The 20,715-nt window shown below is 34.4% G+C and overlaps 1 protein-coding gene and 1 long non-coding RNA gene across 2 annotated transcripts; one reads left to right on the top strand and one right to left on the bottom strand.

Annotated features, from left to right (window-relative positions):
* Nucleotides 1–1,998: 1,998 nt before the first annotated feature.
* Nucleotides 1,999–9,575, bottom strand: LOC107364687 (uncharacterized). The gene is made up of 3 exons (XM_015932115.3): nucleotides 9,350–9,575; nucleotides 4,226–9,268; nucleotides 1,999–4,152 (listed from the first exon to the last, which is right to left on the bottom strand). The coding sequence occupies exons 1-3, from the start codon at nucleotides 9,417–9,419 to the stop codon at nucleotides 2,111–2,113; spliced, it is 7,155 nt and encodes a 2,384-aa protein (XP_015787601.2). The 5' UTR covers nucleotides 9,420–9,575; the 3' UTR covers nucleotides 1,999–2,110.
* A 6,717-nt stretch (nucleotides 9,576–16,292) lies between these two features.
* On the top strand, nucleotides 16,293–20,448 carry LOC112539393 (uncharacterized). The gene is made up of 3 exons (XR_016198610.1): nucleotides 16,293–16,631; nucleotides 16,716–17,627; nucleotides 17,727–20,448. It is a non-coding gene; the product is annotated as an uncharacterized LOC112539393 (long non-coding RNA).
* Nucleotides 20,449–20,715: the final 267 nt, after the last annotated feature.

Here is a 20,715-nt window from a genome sequence, read left to right as displayed (position 1 = left end):
CGTTTGCTATTCTCTCTTTATTCGTTTCGTTTCCTTCGCAGAATCGGTGATTGTTAGCAACTTGACATTTAATTTTCTCTGGATTCACTGAAAAACAAAGTGATCATGTTGTCTACATTTCATCTTGAAAAAGTTTACGTTCTTTGTTTGCTCCAGTTTTTACATGTTTTGTTGTTATCGTAACCAAAATAAACTTACATCAACTCTTTTGATTGTCCATTTTAAATCTCTAATTTCAATCTTCACACTCTTCACTTTTCTTCTTCTCTTTGATTAATGTGTTTCCAGAATTTATTAATCTGTTCATCCCTTCTTGCCTAAAACAATGCTGCAAACATTTTTATATGTAAAATGGGAAACAAATAGGATTGACAAGGAATCTTTTGATCAAGAGAAATATTTTCACTGTGATTAAGTGAAAATTGTTTCAATTGTTTGAAAGAAATATCACTTTTCTACATCATCTCGGTGTAAACACACCAAGCCTCTCTACTTTTACCGTCTAAGATGTCTGGATTAACTGATATCCTTCGTAATTAAGCTACTGGGAAAGTGCCAAACAAAGGTATTTTATCCTCTGATATCGGCTGAAATAACGGCTTTTTAGGAAAGCAATGAAAAAAGAAACTACGACGTCATTTATTTGAGATACACTTTCTACTGTTTATTTTGATTCTTTTAGAAACTATGAAATACATTGTATTATTTTAATATTATTTTCAGACGACTCTGAAAATTAGAATCTTGAATTACGCAAATCCATAATCCTGCAACTAATAAAAGCACAACATATTTTGAAAATTGTTTTTTTCCGAATTACAGAAAAATCACAGACTAATCACTTGAGAAGCCTCATTATTAATTTATCAGCTCATTAATTGTTAAGATAACTCACTTAAACTGTTGAAATTTCATGAAAAGCATGCATCTCTAACTTCACGAAATGATCAACTTGATCACCTAAGCACCACCTAACTGGTGCTTGACTCTTCTAAAGATGTAATCAATCCGTTTTCAGTGATCACTATTCACTACAATCATTTGATCAATGATTAATCAACAATAATCAGAGATTCTGGCAAAAATTAAAGCAAATTCAGCGATTCTTTACTTTCTATACCAGCACTTAACTGGTTACTATCTCCCATAATGTTTGCCTTTTACTTATAGTCAATGTTTAATTATAAATCTTATTCACTATCAAGGTGGCTAATGCAGTTAACTTTCCGTTTCATAGTCAGGAATCAAAACGGCAAGTTAAGCCATTTTATTTTCAACAGTGATGAAAATTAACCAGACTAGATGGATTGATAATCTTATAAGATATCCAATGCTGAAAATAGATTTTCATTTTGAGTTTATTTCAATTTGCACCAATCATTTTACTGAAGTACTTTATCATGTTGATTTACAGTCCTCCAAGTTAATTATCTATGTTGTTCAATGTTAAATAAATAATAAAATTCAATTGAATAATTCCATAATTGCTGGTTGTGACAGAAATGTAACTTAAATTGTGAAATGTTATTTGCTTACATTAGTTGGTCTTTGCCAATTATCTAAACATGGCTTAGCTAGTTGGCAAAGATCAACCCTTTTCCCACGTAATACAATGTAACTATTTAAACCCAGTCCTCCAATTTAATTATCAAGGGTTGCTCAATGAAAAATAAACAAAAAAATCTAATTGGATAGTTTCATCATCAATGGTTATCTGTTATTATTTGATAACTTCATGGAAGACTTCAATTTCAGGTTTCCTTTAAGTTTACCAGATTTATATTAACGATAATTTATTTGATTAATTATTTTCTGTTAGTAATTTTCCATTGAAATTTTGTAATTATGATTATCTATTCATTTTAACTTGAATGATATCTTAAAACCTTTAATGATGGTTCATGTCATGTCATTTTTTGGTTAGTTGGTTTCAATTTACAAGCTATTAGGAGTTGAGTCTTGATTAAAGAATTGATTCTTGATTTCATAAATATCATATTTGGATGTAATTTGATTTATTTATTGCTTCTTGATACAAAGATTAGCTAATTTATTTACATTGAAGTTGATTTACTATTGACTATAACATCTACAGATTGTGATTAACCTTTCAACTCCAGTCAAAGTTAGGTTTTAACGTGAAATTAACGCACTCTTTACATTTACAATAATCAGGCCCAGTGCCACAGTAGCCATTAGGTCCACAACAATTAGCTGTTTCAGATGAAGGGTCACAACCGGCAAGACGACCTTTTATTCTTGGAGCACGAGGGCCACACCGGCCTGCATTTTCAGGGCCATCATTCCAATCGAACCAATTTTTCTCAGGAAAACTGTTGGTTGAGTTGGTATTGAAATTAATACACCCTTTGCATTCACAATAATCTGGTCCGGTACCACAAAAGCCTGTTGATGAGCAACAGTGTCTCTGTGGATCATCAGGATTACATGTTGGGCGTGAACCATTGACCAATGACTGAGCGTTAAAACCACAATCTGACTTGCTAGCATCTTGAATTACATCGGTCGTTAGCCAAGTAACCGAAGGTGAACTAGGGGCAATTGAATCATTCAAAGCTCGATCAGGGTTTAAACTGTAATCAACACAACCTTCACATTCACAAAACTGTGGACCAGAGCCACAATAGCCACTTGCCGAGCAACAGCTATAGCCTGGGTCATCAGGGTCACAGATTGGATAGTGTCCATTGATTAAAGGAGCTCTTTTACCACATAAACGATCTTTACTTCCATCATCATCATATTGAGTCCAATGTCTCTTCTCAGTTAATGGATTACATTTATAAGAATGAGAAATTGAATTTTTATCACTTCTGCATTTTAAACCATTTCCGATAGCTTTTAATAATGTTTTATCTTCATCGTCCATATCAAGTGACCAAATCATTAGTCCACCAAGACCTTTACTTTCAGCGAAAGAAACCTTTCCTTTAATTGAATCTTCACTTTCAAATGAAATCAATGAACGTTTCATTCTGTTCCAAATGAAGCTTGTCTGAGTTTTGTTGTGCCAAATGGGTTCACCTTTGCTCAGCCATTCTTGACGGATTTTACGATAGCTAACCATTGATCCTTTTGACCCATTCTTCAAAGGACTTGCTTTTCGGAAAAGATCATCTTTGCTTTCGTCCACATGATTTCCAACATTGGTCCAAGCTCTTCCAAAGAAACCAACACCAAGAACAAGTTTATCAGGTCTACCAGTTTCACAAATGTATCTTTTAACAATTGCATCGATGTTTAATTTACCAGGAAAACCTTCGGGTGCACCGAAGTAAAGTGGAGCCATTGGGCCAGTGTAATCACCCCAAGATGAGTTCCAAGGGCCATGAAAATCAAAAGCCATAATGTTGATCCAATCGACATGATTGATAAGGGTTTTCAGGTCGTAACCATAATCCAAAATCCAATATAAACCTGGCCCTGTTAGGACAAGAGAGTAAGGTAGACTTCGTCCATTCCTGCTTTGATGATCAACCATTGAATCCTTTAGGTTTTGCATTAATCGATTCAGATTATCTTTATCTTCTCCTGAACCCTTTACTTTTCCTCCAATATTAGGATATTGCCAAATGATATCAACACCATCAAATTCCCAATAATCTAGGAATGCTAGAATATCCATGATAAATATTTTCTGATGACTTGGTGATCGACTAATTTTGCTAAAATATTGTGAGTTGTCCCAACCTCCCAATGCAATCATAATTTTCAAAGAAGGGTTAGTGCTTTTCAATGACTTTAAAGCGTAAAGTCGATCGTGAATCTTCTTTGTATCATTACCGAAACTTAGACTCCCATTTTCATTGATTTTAACGGCTCCAAGTATAGTTAAATGAGTGACTGAAGGTCCGATTGTCTTTTCATTTATTTCATCTTCATTCAATCCAATGTAAGCAATAAGCTTTTTATCGCAACCATTAGGTGAGGTCTTTGGTGATGATTCAGTTAATTTTTGTGACCACGTTGGAGATGCTTGTGATTCTGAAGTAGCTAAATCATTTTGAACGTCATTTCCAGACACATCAGTTCCGTTTGATAAAAGTGAGTTCCAGAAATCAATATGCTTGGGATCAATTTTAGTGCTTCCAGCACATTGAAGAATCATCATTTCATCGTTAACAGTTTTACCTGAAAGATTAAATTGAATAAATGTTAATAAACTTGAAAAATGGCCAAAAAATAAAGAAATGTGTTGACTTACTAGATGAAGTACTAAATCTGTCTAAAATTTCTGGCCAAAGTGAATCATACTCCTTGTTGCCAACCAATGTTTTAACAAATTCTGGATTAGTGTAACTGAATATTTCCTCCAAAGACTTCTTTTTGCTCGACTCATCTCCACTTATTAGTTGATTGTCGTGGTAAAATGTTGCCGCAGTTACTTGTCCTGATTGAGTTCTTGTACAAACCGTTTTCCAGAAACATTTAGGTACTGGAAGAGCAGAGGTTGCCGGTGAATATATTTGTTGACTGCAAACGCCATTGATGATGAATCCCGGTTGTTTGGATGTTTCGAGGTACGCATGAATTGTATTTGAAAGTGAATGCCATGGGCCTTGGGAAATGTAAGGTTCTTGTGGAGCAGTGTTGACATAGTAGTTAGTTAATCTACGAGCATCTGAATCGTGAATAAATGCACTTGGTGGAACTAAGTAACCTCTTGTGTAATTACTCTGTTTATAATTCATGTTGGAAAGTTGATTTTGTTTTAACTGTGAACATGGTAGAGATACAACGGAATCATCGTCAGTTTCTTGAAGACGACCAAATTTGCTAGTTTCTTGTTTATCATTGACAGTAAATTTATATACTCCAAATAATGGCAACTTTTTATTCATATCGTACTTGACAATATAATTAAGCTTTTTCTCACCCGAACCAGGTTTGATCGTAGTGAACGGAATCCAGGGAAGCTCTGAGCACATAGTATCATCAGCAACACACGAGACGTCTTTGGTATTCCAGGTTGGATTTGACCCGAGAGCTTCACAAACTAGCTTATCTTTAACTGCCTTGTAACCCGATTTACAAACAACCGTACAAGTGCTGTTTATTCTGGTTCCTGAACAGTTTGTTAAAGCCTTTTCTTCCCCATGAATAATGACAGGAGTGTGTGTGCAAATTTCATCAGGGCGACATTTAATTTCCTTAACTGTTGATCCTTTGGTTATTTTACATGGTTTCCAATCATCGTCTGATTTATCATCATGGGATCGAACCTTTCGAGCTGATGACTTGATCTGGCTTACAATATCTTCTTCAAGATGAGGATTTTGGGAAACGTCTTGAGCTCGTTTCAAAAATCGTGAAAGTAAGATATTTTCAGTCGCATTAGTATCACTAATTCCCAGAGCTCCACTTAGAAGTTCCCGAACAGCAAAACCAGCTTCAGCACCAGCTTCCAGAGGATTTTTATCTGAATTTTGATCAATTGCTGCATCATAAACTTGAGCTCCTCTTAAAGTCATTGCATAAATAGACCTTTTTGATCGTTCCTTTCTGTATCCTTGCTCTTCACCTTCTTCCTCTAAATTTTCAATCATTCCCTCAAACTCAGGGCCATGAGGGATTAACACGCCATGATTATTTTCCTCCTCATCCCGTTGATTCAATTGTGATGATTTCTTGTTGTGGAATGGGTTAGCCTTTTGAAGATAATGTTCAGCCTTTTCCAATAAATTAGGTTCAGTTTGTTTTTTTGACTTTTCCTTTTCAAAATAAGGTAAATTGTCATTTGCTGAAGGTGCATTGATTCGTAAAGAACAATGGTCATCTTTCTCGCCCAATTCAGGAACCAGATTAGTAGGAAGTGTTCGAACAAATAAGTCTGTGTCTTCTTTAAACACAAATCTTGGTTTACCAGTGAGCTCATCATCTTTCAATAAAATACATTCAATTGAATCTTGAACATCTGAATAAGTAACAGAAACAGCTGAACAATTATCCGTTTTTAGACAACTATCCAAACACTGTGCAGCTGATTGAGTACCAATAAGTTTTTCACCTTTAGGAGCTAATAATGCGTTTGTCAATGTAAGTCCAGTTAGTCGTTTGTAAGCAAAATATTTTGGATCAGAAGGTAAATTGACGAGGAAAGAGATAGCTTCAATTTCTGGATTCTTCCAACTTCCAATCTTAGCAGCATCCGAGAAGACATAACAAACTTGACTTTCCTGTAAATAGGTGACTTTCATTGCATTTGGAAGACTCTTGACAACTTCTTGACAATCTTTCAGGGCAAAATTGTCGTATTTAGCAATTGGTTTGCCAGAGAAATAAATTCCTGGCAATTTAATGAAGTATGATGAATTGGTCGGTATTTTAACTAAATAAGTGTTGAAAGACGAGCTTTCATCGCTTGATAGTGAATCTAAATTATTGTAAACATGACACTCTTTGGGAGATCGTCCTTCAATTGCAATTGCTAGGCAGCCTTGAACATTGAGACACTCTTCGTAACATTCTTGATCCTCTCGAATAGCAAAAGACGTGATTGGTATGCTTGTGTTGAATTTTTTAGCTCCTAAAGATGAAAATCTCCAAGAATCGTCTTTATTGTGAATGCTTTTGTGTTGTAATGTAATTATTCCTCCTCCAGTCAAAGTTAAATGTTCACCATTCATTGAATCGTAAATTTTGCACAGTTGACTGGCAGAGTTGTAGCTTACAGCTTTACAATGATCACCAACATTGACACAGGCACGAAGGCAACTAATTGAATCATCTGATGTGAACTGTCCCATGTCTTTTCCGACTGGCTCTGAGTTATCAGTGTACAACCATTGGTCTGCTATTAAAACTGAAGTGGGCTCTTTGATAACTGTTATATAATCAGAATCTGATCCAATGTTGCTTTCATGAACTGCTCCATAATAGAGTTTACAATGACCTTTGCCTTTATTGTAGGTGTAAGCAACACAGCCTTGTGAATGGCAACGTCGGAAACAATCGGTTGCAATGTATTCAGGCAAGGTTTTGATTGCTTCATCAGGTTGCGATTTAAGAGTAACTTGGTTTAACTTGAGCCATCTCAATTTTTGGCATTTATCACAATCAGGCAGAGTTGTTTCATTACATGGAAGATTCGTCATCAAATCAGGCATTGAGTAAGGATCATTTACGTACATATCATTCATCACTTGAGCAACTTCAGATTCATCAGGAAATCTTGGCTCAATATTGCTTGACTGGAAAGTTTGATAATCATCTTCTTTTTGCTGTACATCACGAGGATCCTCTTTGATTGGATTTTGTCTGTTTTGATAGTTGTCTTGATTTAACCGATCATTATTGGCTTTACTTGGAGGTAACCTTTGTCCACCTTGGTTTTGTCTTTGGTTACTTGGCACTGGTCTGAGTTCACCTTGTCGTCTATCTGGACGATAAACTGGTCTTGGGTTTGGATTGGATCTCGCTTCAGGACGTTTATCAGCATAAGGTGAAGTTGACGCATTAGGATCTCTCCATCTGTTATCATATGAACGCAGTGGAGTTTCATATTGTGGTGTTTCAGTTGTTGTCGTTGTCAATTTTGGTCGATACCATTGTGTTTGTGTCGCTGGATCATCTCTATTTGAATCGGTGTTTCTCTCCGGTGAACCATAAGCACTTCCATCTCTATCCTGTGAATTGTAGGGATTTCTGTTTCTCTGATTCCAAACATCTTCTTCTCTTCTATAAGGAGGTTCATTTTTATTCCATCGATCATCTGGTTTGGTTCGTTTCGTTTGTTGTGATTGATTTAAATCATCTGCATCTTTGTTTGTGTCTTTATTGTACTTTTGTGCTGGGTTTAGACGTTGGTTATCAAAGCGTTCATTTGGATTTTGATCTTGTCTACTTTTTGGGTTAACCCAACGGTTTTGTTCCCTTGGTTCATTAGTGCCATGTTGAGGTTTACCTTGTTTACGCTCATTAGGATCGCGTGCAAGATCAGGAGAAGGCTCAATATTTTTAGAAAAAGAAGGAACTCGTTCGGGTTCCCAAGATTCCTTTTCCTGTACTTTGTTCCTTCGATCATCTGGTCTTGGTGTATTGACTCGATTATCTCGATCTTGGTTTCGTGAGTTCGGTGAAGGACGATAAACTATTGGACTATCAGGTAAACTTGAAGTTGCTTCGCCTTGAGATGGATTTTGATATCTATTTCTTGAGTTTGTTTGATCTCTGTTGTAAGGATTATAATCTTGAGACTTTGGGCCATTGAAAGGATCTTGTGTTTGGTACGGTTTATCAACTGTTGGCTGGTTACGACCTGCTACAGGCTTTTGCCATGTTTCGATATTAGCTGAGCTTGGCGATGTTGGTGAATATGGATCATCATACACTTTGTTCACATTTTCTGAATCTAAAGGTGATTTAGATGTCATTTCATTCCAGTCAACTGATGAATCTTTTCGAGGAGTTGGTACTTTCCATGGATGCTTACCATCAGACTCAATAGATTTGGGTTCATTTTCGGTATTTGGTTTACCCCTTACCCTAAATGAACGTTCATCTAACTTGTCATCATTATCATCACCATATCTCGCATTCGGCTGGGGATTATAAGGTTTATTTTGATTACCTCTAACTCCTTGTCTGTTATCTGGATTTCTGTTGGCAGAATTTCTTTCTTCCCATGGATTTGGTCTCTCATTCACAAGTTTCTTTTGATTACCTTGCTGTTGATCTTCATTTCCACGATTACTATCAAAACCAGGATTTCTAGGTCTACTTGTTGTTCCATAAGGTTGATTTTGCTCCTCTGGTCTCACTTCATTACGAACACCTTGTCTTCCTGAACTTGGATAACCTGGGTTCCAAGTCTCTGTTTTACTCTCAGAACTGCTACTCGGTCCAACATCATAATTCCCTGTTGATTCACGTTGTCCATTTTGACTGGATGAGCCACCATTTACACCAACATCAGACCCTCGATAGGCACCAATGTCCCATGGATTGTTTTGATTGGACACTGGCTTCACATTTCTTTCAGGAACAACTTGCCTATTTTGATTGTAGTAATCATTGTCATAAGGATAATTTGGTTGAGGAGGATTTGGTTGTTGATAACCAGGTTGCTGGTTTTTGTATCTGCCCGACTCTGGATTACATCCTACAGACGATGGCCAGTCACAGTTATTTGTTGATGGGTTAAATACTGTCCCAGGTCCACATGTAAAGCTAAACTTTTGTCCATGAGAACATCGATAGAAGACTTCACAATTGTTTGGATCAGGAAGAAAATTATCCGTCGCTTCAGCTATTCACAAATAAAGGTAAAGTAAATTAGTTAATCTCATAACCCTTTGCCAGCTGTTAGGTGAAAAGTAAATAAACTTACGTGGACAGACAAAGTCTCCTATGGTTTGTTTAAACGATAGGAATAAAAAGCATAAAATAATTAATTTCATTTTCACTTGTAATTAATCAATCACTATTTTTCATGGTAATAATCCTAAATGGATATTCTAGTCAATAAAGTGTTGATTTGAACTTGAAACTATATGGTTAGATGCAGACGATGTGTTTACCACTATTTATAAAGTAGCTTTCCATTATTATGGACAATTTGAGTGTTTAGATTGTCGATATTTTCAATTGCTTCAAATCTTATCTTATTTATTAAGTTGTTCAATTTAATGCAATTACCAATCATTGATTGATGACATTACTTTGATTTAAGGTGATATTATTAATTGATTAACTATGTCAAGAACTATAAGCATCTTGTTTATTTTTCATTCATTTTCACTGTTCAATGAATCTTATTTTTAACAATAACTGTCCTTGCATTCAAAGTTTTTTACTGATATACATGAATATAATTCAACTACAACAACATCTTATTAACTTGGATCACTAGATGAAAGGAATAAATATGTTTACTCGATTTGGAGGACAAATTAGAGATACAAATTGACACATGAATATCATTTCAACATTGCTCTTACCTGTTGAAAGGTGATGTGAAATGCAAAGAACTGTTGAAACAATTGTATTTTTATAAACACAAAACTTGAAGATATCAGTTGCAAGGCCTAGAAAAGTCACATTTCAAGAACATTTGATTATCTCGATAATTGAAACAACATTGATTAACACGTTAGTATCAGAAGTATGAGAAAATATTATTAGACTTACTTTTACTTTTCACTTTTGGATTTTGAACAATTTCCAGCTTTTCTCTGGTTCTTTTAAACGAGAAACATAGGAAAGCTTCATTAGAATCAATAGTAAGAGATGCGGACTCTACATTTTCTCAGTAACCTAAATTTAGAGAAGACTGAAAATTTTAATGCTCATGCAGCTTTTTTGTGGAATCACCTAGACTGTGCCCAATCAGGTGTATCAGAATCATCATGTGCTTGAAAAACTTTGGATTGACGATGAACCGCAGAAGAGAAATCATTGACAAAATTGGGTTCGGAGTTGAAACTTTGGTTTCTTTTCGTACAGTTGAGGCACCATATTTCCACCTAACTCTTTACTCGAAAGACATATCCTTCTATTTTTTCATCCATTTTCAGATTATTTACATTTGCAGATCCTTATAAGTCAATTAATTTTAAATACTTTTGCGGAGTAGACTGGTCAAATGGGTCTTAAACAATCAATCATTTCGCCAATCTACTGCAAAGAAGTATTCAAAAATTGTAGAAATTTCCTGGCTTGAAATTTTCAGATGTACACCTAATTGGCCACAGTTTCAGAAAAATTAAGCCTGAAAATTTCTTCAGTGAAATCATTCAAACTCTTGTGATTTGAGGACTTTGGATTGAAGGTGCTCCAAGTGACATTGATTTTTATCCCAATGGTGACTATGAACATATGGCTTTGCATTCCAAGCATTCGGTCGATGAATGAATTTCAATTGCTTCTGTCAAAAGGTAAATACTAGTCGTAGTCGCATATAACAATCAAAATTTCCAATTATCGTTAATCATTTCAACTCTTTACAGCCTTTTACTTCTCTTACCGGGTAATTGAAAGCCATGCTGTGATGAGCCATTCCAGAGACTAAATTTATAAATAACTTAACAACTGGACAATCGATAGTCATGTAAGTTTACCATAACAAATTTGCGAAATAACTAGCTAGTTAATTTTTCTAGCATCCACGATATTCAGCGAATTGGATAAATGACCACTGAACTTAATCCAGTTATTCTACCAATCTTCTGCATAACCAGATACATGAGCAATATACTTATGAGTCAGTACAAGAATAATAAGAAATCATGTGGATGAAGGATTTGGAATTGAAGATGCTTCAGATTGCATTGACTTCTATCCGAATGTATCCCCTATGAAAATCATTGGGGTAGAAGTCAGTATAATCTAAAGTTATCAATTAATGCTTATCAATCCTGAACAGTTGACTGAGGACCAAGGATTAAGGTAACGAGTTAGACACCGATCATGACTGATCTTAAATTTCTTTCCACTGAGTACAATAAATTCAATCCAAAGACTCAAGGACTTCTGTTGACTTTTTATTCATTTAGGCTCTTTCGATAAATGCCTTTGATTATCAGTGTGTACAGTTTCAACATGTTATTCACATCTATTAATAGTAACATGGAGATTATACGCATTTGCAAATCATTAAGTCTTACAAGGGAACCGTCAGAAGTGTCCGATTGATATTTAGATTTTATTGGTCGCCATCGGTACATTAGACCTTGTTGAGAACTAATTTAACGAATTAGCTGCCACCTTTTCGATTTCGGCATTTTATCGCGTTTTTTCTAAAAAACTTGTATGCTTTTCTATGGGGATTTGCATTTTTTTCAACATTTCAAAAATTAAAAAATGAACTTACAAATCTCCATAGAGAAGCATACAAATTTTTAGAAAAATGGTGATAAAATGCTGAAATCGAAAACGTGGCAGCTAATTCGTTAAATTAGTTCTCAACAAGGTCTAATGTACCGATTGCGACCAATAAAATCTAAATATCAATCGGACACTTCTGACGGTTCCCTCGTTAGACCATCAATTATTTATTAGCTGTGGCATCTCGTGTTATTGGTGCTCAATTTTTCACAAAACTAAAGAAATTGCGGGCTTGAAATTTCCAAATGTACACCTAATTGGCTATTGTTTGAAAGTTTCTTCAGTGAAATCGTCAGAAATCATGCTGTTGGAGGACTTGCGATTGGAGATGTTTAAGTGCCATTTGTTTTTACCCAAACGGTGATTATCAGGTTAAACTAACCGATTTTTTATAACCCCCGTTGGGGTAAAAATCAATGTCATTTAAAGTTGACTCCTCAATTAATGCAATCCTGAATAGCTGACTGAAAATTGCCAAATGTTGGTTATCAATGGTCAAATTATGAGGATCTCGAAAAGGGAAAGCGAACTGGTTGTCTGGTGCGTAGATCAAATTCACCAAATTTAATATGAAACATTTAATCGCTTTTTTCAAAATCCATCCATTCCTACAAACTGGTTCACAAGCTCCATTTCGTAAGTTTTGTTCATCGTTTTTTTTGCTTATGTTTAACATTCATTTCTCGGTTATCGTTCTCGGTAAGAGTAAGGTTTTACGGACTAAAGAGAGACAACATAGGACATTTAATTTTAGATCAGATCAAGTGATCTTTTAAAATTAAATCTAAGGTTTATAATGTGGATTATGTCAAGTACTGTCATTATGAGTCATATATAAAAATCATAAATTTACTTGCCATATCAGTAAATAATTAGTGATGAGATTTCTTTAGAGTTGTAAAAGGGTTTGACTCTCTGTATGTTGTAATGCTTGAATGTGGCGAGTAAGCCGTGGAGCGAAATTGAATAAACAGCTCATTGAATTTTTTTTGAAACTGGTCCTGATTCAGGTCAAGCTTTTCAGTAGTAAAGCAATGTTCTCAATCAAGGAGTAATTAAAGGTAATTTTCAAATTAGATTAAATTGTTGATTGGAGTTCGTAATTTACTTTTTACTTATTCTTCAGGTATACTATTTATACTGTTTTCAAGATGTGGCAAACACTCGTGTTGTTGGTCTCTCTCTCTCTCTCTTTGGCTCAATTCATGCAAATTGATCGGACATAGGCTAGGGGCACATATTGCAGGATAAAGAATTTTCATACCTTACCCTGCAATGTGAGCGCCCAGACTGTGGCCAATGAGGTGTATCAGAATCATCATAAATCATGTGGTTTAAGGAGTTGGAATTGGAGAGGCATAAAGTTACTTTGACAAGTATCCCAATGGTGGCTTGAACAATCAGCTCGGGGAAACTAAAGAATGTTCAATATTTTCAATCAACAAGTGATTAAAGGTAATTTTCAAATTTTCAAGGTGTGGCAAAAACTCGTGTTGTTGGCCCCTCTTCAGTTCAATTCATCAAAAAAGTCAAGAAATTTACGAATGTACACTTGTTTGGACACAGCCTAGGAGCACATGTAGCAGAATAAAGATTTTCATATTTTTTTCTGCATAAAAAACTACATGGGCACCTAGGCTATGTCCAATCAGGTGTATCAGAATCATCAGGAATCATTTGATTTAAGTACTTGAGTTTGATGATGCTCTAACAATGAGATACTCTTGTAAATGGCATTGATTTTTATCCAAATGTTGACTATGAACAACCTGCATGGCGTAAAACTAAAGGATTGTTCAATTTCCTCAATCAACGAGTGCTTGAAGATAAATTTCAAATTAGATTAAATTTTTGATTAAAAGTTCGTAACATACTTTTTGCCTATTCTTCAGGTATCAGCAAAACAATATCATGCAATCACCTCTTTACATCTCGATTAATGCTTTTCAATTCATCTATCAACGTGCTCATGAATTTATTGCCAGCTAAATCTCGAGTCATTACAGTTGTCACGTGCCTTGACCACTACGACTGGCTATTGACAACCTGATTCGGGCAAAACTAAAGGATTGTGCAGTGATCTCAATCAAGGAGAAAAAGAAAAGCGGCAGATTGTCGAGAAAATGACTTCCATTTTTGTTGGTACTGATCCATGTTGTTCACACTTTGTAAACTTTACTTTTCAGTCAATTCAAGTCAATAGTAAGAGATACGGATTCTGCAATTTCTCAGTAACCTGAATGTCCAAAAAGTCCTTAGAATTATACATGTAATAGCTCATGCAGCTTTCTGTTGGATCGAACCGCGAGTTATCTATAAAGTTGTCAAGTGCGAAAACATCATAACAATAATGAATATCATATTTTTCGTAAAACAGTTCGATTAGATGTCGATTTACCACTTTTTTTGGAAACCCTCCCATGATCAGATTACTCTTTACTCGAAAGACAATTTTAAATATCCTCCTATTTTTTCATTCATTTTCAGATTATTTACATTTGCAGATCCTTATAAGTCAATTAATTTTAAATACTTTTGCGCAGTTGACTGGGCGAATAAAGCTTAAACAATCAACCATTAGTCCAGTCAACCGCAAAATAGTATTCAAAAATTCATCTTTTCGGAAATTTTCAGATACACCTAATTGGCCATAGTTTCAGAAAACTTCATGCCTGAAAATTTCACAATGAAATCATCGGAACTCATGTGATTGGAAGACTTGGGATTGAAGATAACACAACAAGATTCAAGACAACAGCTACATTAGGCATGGATCCTTCTAGAGCTTTCATCATTCTAACTGTTATCCAGTATACTTTTGGCAAACAATTAAAGTAAGTTACTTTTATCTTAACTCGTTTTAAGTTTTAAATATTCTGTTGACTTTTTATTCATTTAGGCTCTTTCGATAAATGCTATTGTTTTTCAGTGTGTATAATTTCCACATGTTATTCGCATCTACATCGTATTAATAATAACATGGAGATTATACGCATTTGCAAATCATTAAGTCTTAGACCATCAATTTTTATATGCTATGGCATCTCGTGTTATTGGTGCTCAATTTTTCATAAAAATAAAAAAATTGTGGGCTTGAAATTTCCAAATGTAAACCTAATTGGCTATAGTTTAAAAGTTTTTTTCAGTGAAATCGTCAGAAATCATTCTGTTGGAGGATTTGCGATTGGAGATGTTTAAGTGCCATTTGTTTTTACCCCAATGGTGATTATCAGGTTAAACTGAACGATTGTTTATAACCTCCATTGGGGTAAAAGTCAATGTCATTTAAAGTTGACTCCTCAATTAATGCAATCCTGAATAGCTGACTGAAAATTGTCAATTGTTGGTTATCAATGTCCAAACTATGAGGATCTTGGAAAGGGAATGTGTGCTGATTGTCGGTTGAGTAGATCAATTTCACCAAAGAGATTGTATGAAACATTTTTTCATCAAACAAAAATGTCTCATTACTACAAACTGCTTCACAATCTACATGTCGTGAGTTTGTGAATCGTTTTCTATATCATTGAATATCATTTCAACATTTCTCTTACCTGTTGAAAGGCGATGAAAAATGAAGAGAAATGTGGAAACAATTGTATTTTTATGAAGTATGAGAAAATATTATTTACTTTTTACTTTTAGATTTTGAATAATTTAAACTTTTCTCTGGTTCAGTCTGTTCATTTGTTGGACCACAATTTGATTTTGATTAGATGCACTTAAGCTGGATATCATTTTCAATTTTTACCAAAACATTCTAGATATTGATTGCATTTTATAACCATTTTGTCATTTATGTACTAAAAAACGACTGTGAGGTGATATGATAGATGTGATGATGATGATGACGATTAACAATTCTGAATAATATAATTAGTCAAAATTATCATTTGTACATAACACATCTACCATTTAAAATGGTGATTAATGATCATGGTTTTAGCTTCCAATCTATCAGAAATTTCAGCCTTGTTGGATTTATTATCAGTTGACAATGGAAAGTTCATGAATAGAAAAGAAAGCGCTGATTCGATGATATTTGATATTCAATCGAGCATCTTCATAAGAGATGCCTTCTCAAGCTTTCGTTACTTAAACTGTTTTCCAGTCGCTTTATGGATTGGAAGATTTAGCTCTTGAATTTCAACCCAACCAGTATTGAGTTGATTGGTTGTATGGAACCAATGTAATCGAACCGGTCAAAACGAGTTATTGGCTATTTTGACCAAAACTGGTCCAAAAAACAGCTATTTTCAAGGTGTGGCAAAAACTCATGTTGTTGGCCCCTCTTTGGTTCAATTCATCAAAAAAGTCAAGAAATTTACGAATGTACACTTGTTTCGACACAGCCTTGGAGCACATGTAGCAGAATTAAGAATTTTCATACTTTTTCTGCATAAAAAACTACATAGCACCAAGGCTGTGTCCAATCAGGTGTATCAGAATCATCAGAAATCATTTTATTTAAGGACTTGAGTTTGATGATGCTCTAACAATGAGATACTCTTGTAAATGGCATTGATTTTTATCCAAATGTTGACTATGAACAACCTGCATGGCGTAAAACTAAAGGATTATTCAATTTCCTCAATCAACGAGTGCTTGAAGATAAATTTCAAATTAGATTAAATTTTTGATTAAAAGTTCGTAACATACTTTTTGCCTATTCTTCAGGTATCAGCAAAACAATATCATGCAATGACCTCTTTACATCTCGATTAATGCTCACTCCTATTATCAGCCTTTATTTTATGCTGCTGTTATTGAGACTTCCTTTACATTGGGTAAGGCATTTGAAATTTTGGTCGAAGACAAATGTTTTTTCAACTCTTCAATGCTTTTCTTTATCTCTTTCCTTGTATTTACAGAGGGTTTGTTACATATGTTTCATTGAATACAATGTTATTCAAGATAACAGCTACATTAGGGATGGAGCCTTCTCGAGCTTTCATCATTCTAACTGTTATCCAGTCGATTTATGAATTGGAATGATTGGTAAACCGGCCAAATACAATGTTTTTGTGAGTTGATTGATGTCATTCATCAATAAATTAGAATTCAAAAACAATGGATTTCTGTGTTTTACCAAAACTGGTCCAAAACAAATCAACTGTTTTCAAGGTGTGGCTCTTTGGCTCAATTCAACAAAATTGATCGGATATAGTCTGGGGGGCACATGTAGCAGGGTAAAGAACTTTCATACTTTATCCAGCTACATGTGCTCCCAGACTGTGGACAAATTTTCATATTTTTTCTGCATAACCATAAGTATATGGGAGCCTAGACTATGGCCAATGAGGTGTATTAGAAACAGCATAAATCATGTAGTTTAAGGACTTGAGATTGGAGAGATTTGAGATTGGATTGAAAAATAGCGCAATGAAATTTTTGGTGAAACTGGTCGTGGTTCAGGTCAAGCTTTTCAAAGGCAAAGAAAAACTGTTAATTGTTATTAGGGGTGTGCATAAGTTTCCGCCTTTTTTCGAAGAGGGTTCTAGGTCCATCGGTTCTTTTCAGTGACCTTTGAGTGCTTTTTTCTGTTAGAGCGTGCTGTCAACTAATTATAACAAAGAAAGAACCATTTGTTTCGGTTAATAGTTCAAAGACATAAACCGATTCCACTTTTGAAATAAAAAGTTTCGCAGACGAAATTGGGTTCGACGTTGAAACTTTGGTCTCTTTTCGTATAGTTGAGGCATTAATAGTTAATAAGACATGAAGTCTTCTCAAGCTTTCATCATTTTAACTGTTAACCAGTAGACTTTTGGCCAACAATTAAAGTAAGTTACTTATATTTTAAGTCGTTAAAAGTTTTTCCGTAAATATTTTGTTGACTTTTATTCATTTAGACTCTTTCGATGAATGCTATTGATTTTCAGTATGGATAATATCCACATGTTATTCACATCTATTAATAGAAACATGGAGATCATAAGAATTTGCAAATCCTTCAGTCTTAAACAATCAACTGTTTCCAAGCTGCGACAAATTTCCAAATGTAAACCTTATTGGCTATTGCTGTTGGAGGACGTGGGATTGGAGATGTTTAAGTGCCATTTGTTTTTACCCTAACGGTGATTATCAGGTTAAACTAAACGATTGTTTATAACCTCCGTTAGGGTAAAAGTCAATGTCACTTAAATTTGACTCCTCAATTAATTCAATCCTGAATAGCTGACTGAAAAGCGTCAATTGTTGCTTATCAATGTCCAAATTATGAGGATCTCGAAAAGGGAAAGCGAACTGGTTGTCTGGTGCGTAGATCAAATTCACCAAATTTAATTGAAGAAATTTCACCGAAGAAATTTTCGAATGTACACTTGATTGGACACAGTCTAGGCACGCATGTAGCAGATGAAAGTATTTTTACACTTTTGTTCTGCACAACCAGCTAAATGCGCACCTAGACTGTGCCCAATCAAATGTATCAGAATCATCAGAAAAATTTTCTTTAACAGCAATTGTAAGTAATTTATTGTAAGTCGTTTGCAGTTTTTCATTAAATATTTTTTTAAACTTTATTCATTTAGGCTCTTTCGATAAAGTGATATTGATTTTCAGTTGTAAATAATTTATTTGTTCATCGCTCCTAGTATTATATACTTCTAATAGTATGAATTATTTCCATATTATTCGCTTCTATTAATAGTAACATGGAGATTATTCGTATTTGCAAATCCTTAAGTCTTAAACAATCAACTGTTTCCAGCTGCGGCAAATTTCCAAATGTACAACTTATTGGCTATAGTTTGAAAAAATCTTCAATGAAATCATCAGAGATCATGTCGTTGGAGGACTCTGGATTAAAGATATTCAAGTGCCATTTGCTTTTATCTCAATGGGGGTTATCGAGTTAAACTAAACGATTGTTTATAACCCTCGTTTATGTAAAAGTTAATGTCATTTAAAGTTGACTCCTCAATTAATTCAATCCTGAATAGCTGACTGAAAATTGTCAATTGTTGGTTATCATTGTCCAAATTATGAGGATCTTGGAAAGGGAATGTGTGCTGATTGTCGGGTCAGTAGATCAAATTCACCAAAATATGAAATATTTCATCGCTTTTTGGCGAAATCGATCCATTCCTACAAACTGATTCACAAGCTCCATTTCGTAAGTTTTGTTCATCGTTTTCTTTGCTTATGTTTAACATTCATTTCTTGGTTATCGTTCTCGGTAAGAGTAAGGTTTTACGGACTAAAGAGAGACAACATAGGACATTTAATTTTAGATCAGATCAAGTGATCTTTTAAAATTAAATATAAGGTTTATGATGTGGATTGGACTTATTGTTAGTTATTACTATTGCAGCGAATCCATACAAACTGAAAGAGAAAAAGGAAATTTTGATTAATCATTAATTTAAGATAAAAAACAATTAATTCGTTAATTTATTGAGTTGTTCAATTTAATGCAATTAACAATCATTGATTGATGACATTACTTTGATTTAAGGTGATATTATTAATTGATTAACCATGTAAAGAACTATGAGCATCTTGTTTATTTTCCATTCATTTCATTATTCCATCAATCTCTTTTTTAACAATAACTGTCCAGATATCCAATGACAAAGTTTTACTGGTATACACAAATACGTATAAACATAAGTATGCACATACAACTACAACATCTTATACACTTGGACACTAGATCAAAGGAATAACTATCAAGAGTCAGGAAAAAGATGATCTCGAATTCAAAAGGAAATAAGTCAGATTTTGATTTTGAAAATTTAATTTTTCGATGAAGAAAAAATTCATTCTAATCTTTTTCTTTTTGGTGCTATGATGCGGTAGTACGCAGATCGATTTTATTAAAGAGTCGACGGAAAACAGTTTTCGAAACTTATGGGAAACCTCAGAAACATGAAGAAATATTAGATTTACTTTAACTTTTCACTTTTAAATTTTGAATAATTTGAAGCTTTTCTCTGGTTCTTTTAAACGATGAACATAGGCAAGTTTCATTATGAAATCAATTAAAAATAAAAACATAAGCAATTAATTGAATAAGTGATTGAACAGCTGATCACAGAGATTGAAAGCAACAAAAGTAATGCTTGCTAATGCTGACTGTTTTGACATTGAACATAACAAAATCTGCGAGCTGACAAACAAAATTAAGATTTTATTTTTCGTCTTCATTCCATTTGTAGGACCAGAATTTGATAGCGATTAGATGCTCATAAGCTAAATATTATTTATCATTCTTGCCAAAACCTTCTGGTTGTCGATTGTCTTTAGAGATGAAAGTGATTATAATAGCTTCCAATCTATCAAAATGACAGCCTTGTTGGACTTATTATATTATCAGCTGACGATGGAAAGTTCAAAAATCGAAAAGAAAGCGCTGATTCGATGCGATTTGATATTCAATCGAGCATCTTCATAAGAGATAAAACCTTCTCAAGCTTACATTACTTCAACTGTTTTCCAGTCGATTGGAAGATTTAGTTCTTGAAAATCAACCTAACCAGTACGATTTTTCGGTATTGATTGGTCGTATGGGTCCAAAAATCAACCAGTGCAATTGTGATCGAGTTATTGACTGATTTGATCAAAACCAGTCCAAACAATAAGTGATTTTCAAGCTGTGGCAAAAACGGCTCTCTCTCTGGCTCAATTCATCAAAAAAGTCAAGAGACTTTCGAATGTACACTTGATTGGACACAGTTTAGTTGCGAATATAGCTGCTTGCGCGCCTAGACTGTGTCCTATTAAGTGTACATTCGAAAGTCAGAATCATCATAAATCGTGTGTTTTAAGGACTTGGGATTGGAGATGCATGAAGTGACATTGATTTTTTATCCCAATGGTGACTATGAAAAACCTGTTTGACTCGCTGTATGTTGGAAAGCTTGAATG

The sequence above is a fragment of the Tetranychus urticae genome, chromosome 2, assembly GCF_039701765.1.
Source record: "Tetranychus urticae isolate SD_2017Ah chromosome 2, NJAU_TeUrti_SD_1.0, whole genome shotgun sequence".
Classification (NCBI taxonomy): domain Eukaryota; kingdom Metazoa; phylum Arthropoda; class Arachnida; order Trombidiformes; family Tetranychidae; genus Tetranychus; species Tetranychus urticae.
This window is presented reverse-complemented; position numbering and strand designations above follow the sequence as displayed.

Coding starts and splice junctions, on each gene's coding strand:
- LOC107364687 (XM_015932115.3), bottom strand. CDS start 9,419: ATGAAATTAATTATTTTATGCTTTTTATTCCTATCGTTTAAACAAACC. Junction 9,269..9,349: donor AGGAGACTTTGTCTGTCCAC/GTAAGTTTATTT, acceptor ATTTGTGAATAG/CTGAAGCGACGGATAATTTT. Junction 4,153..4,225: donor CAGATTTAGTACTTCATCTA/GTAAGTCAACAC, acceptor TTAATCTTTCAG/GTAAAACTGTTAACGATGAA.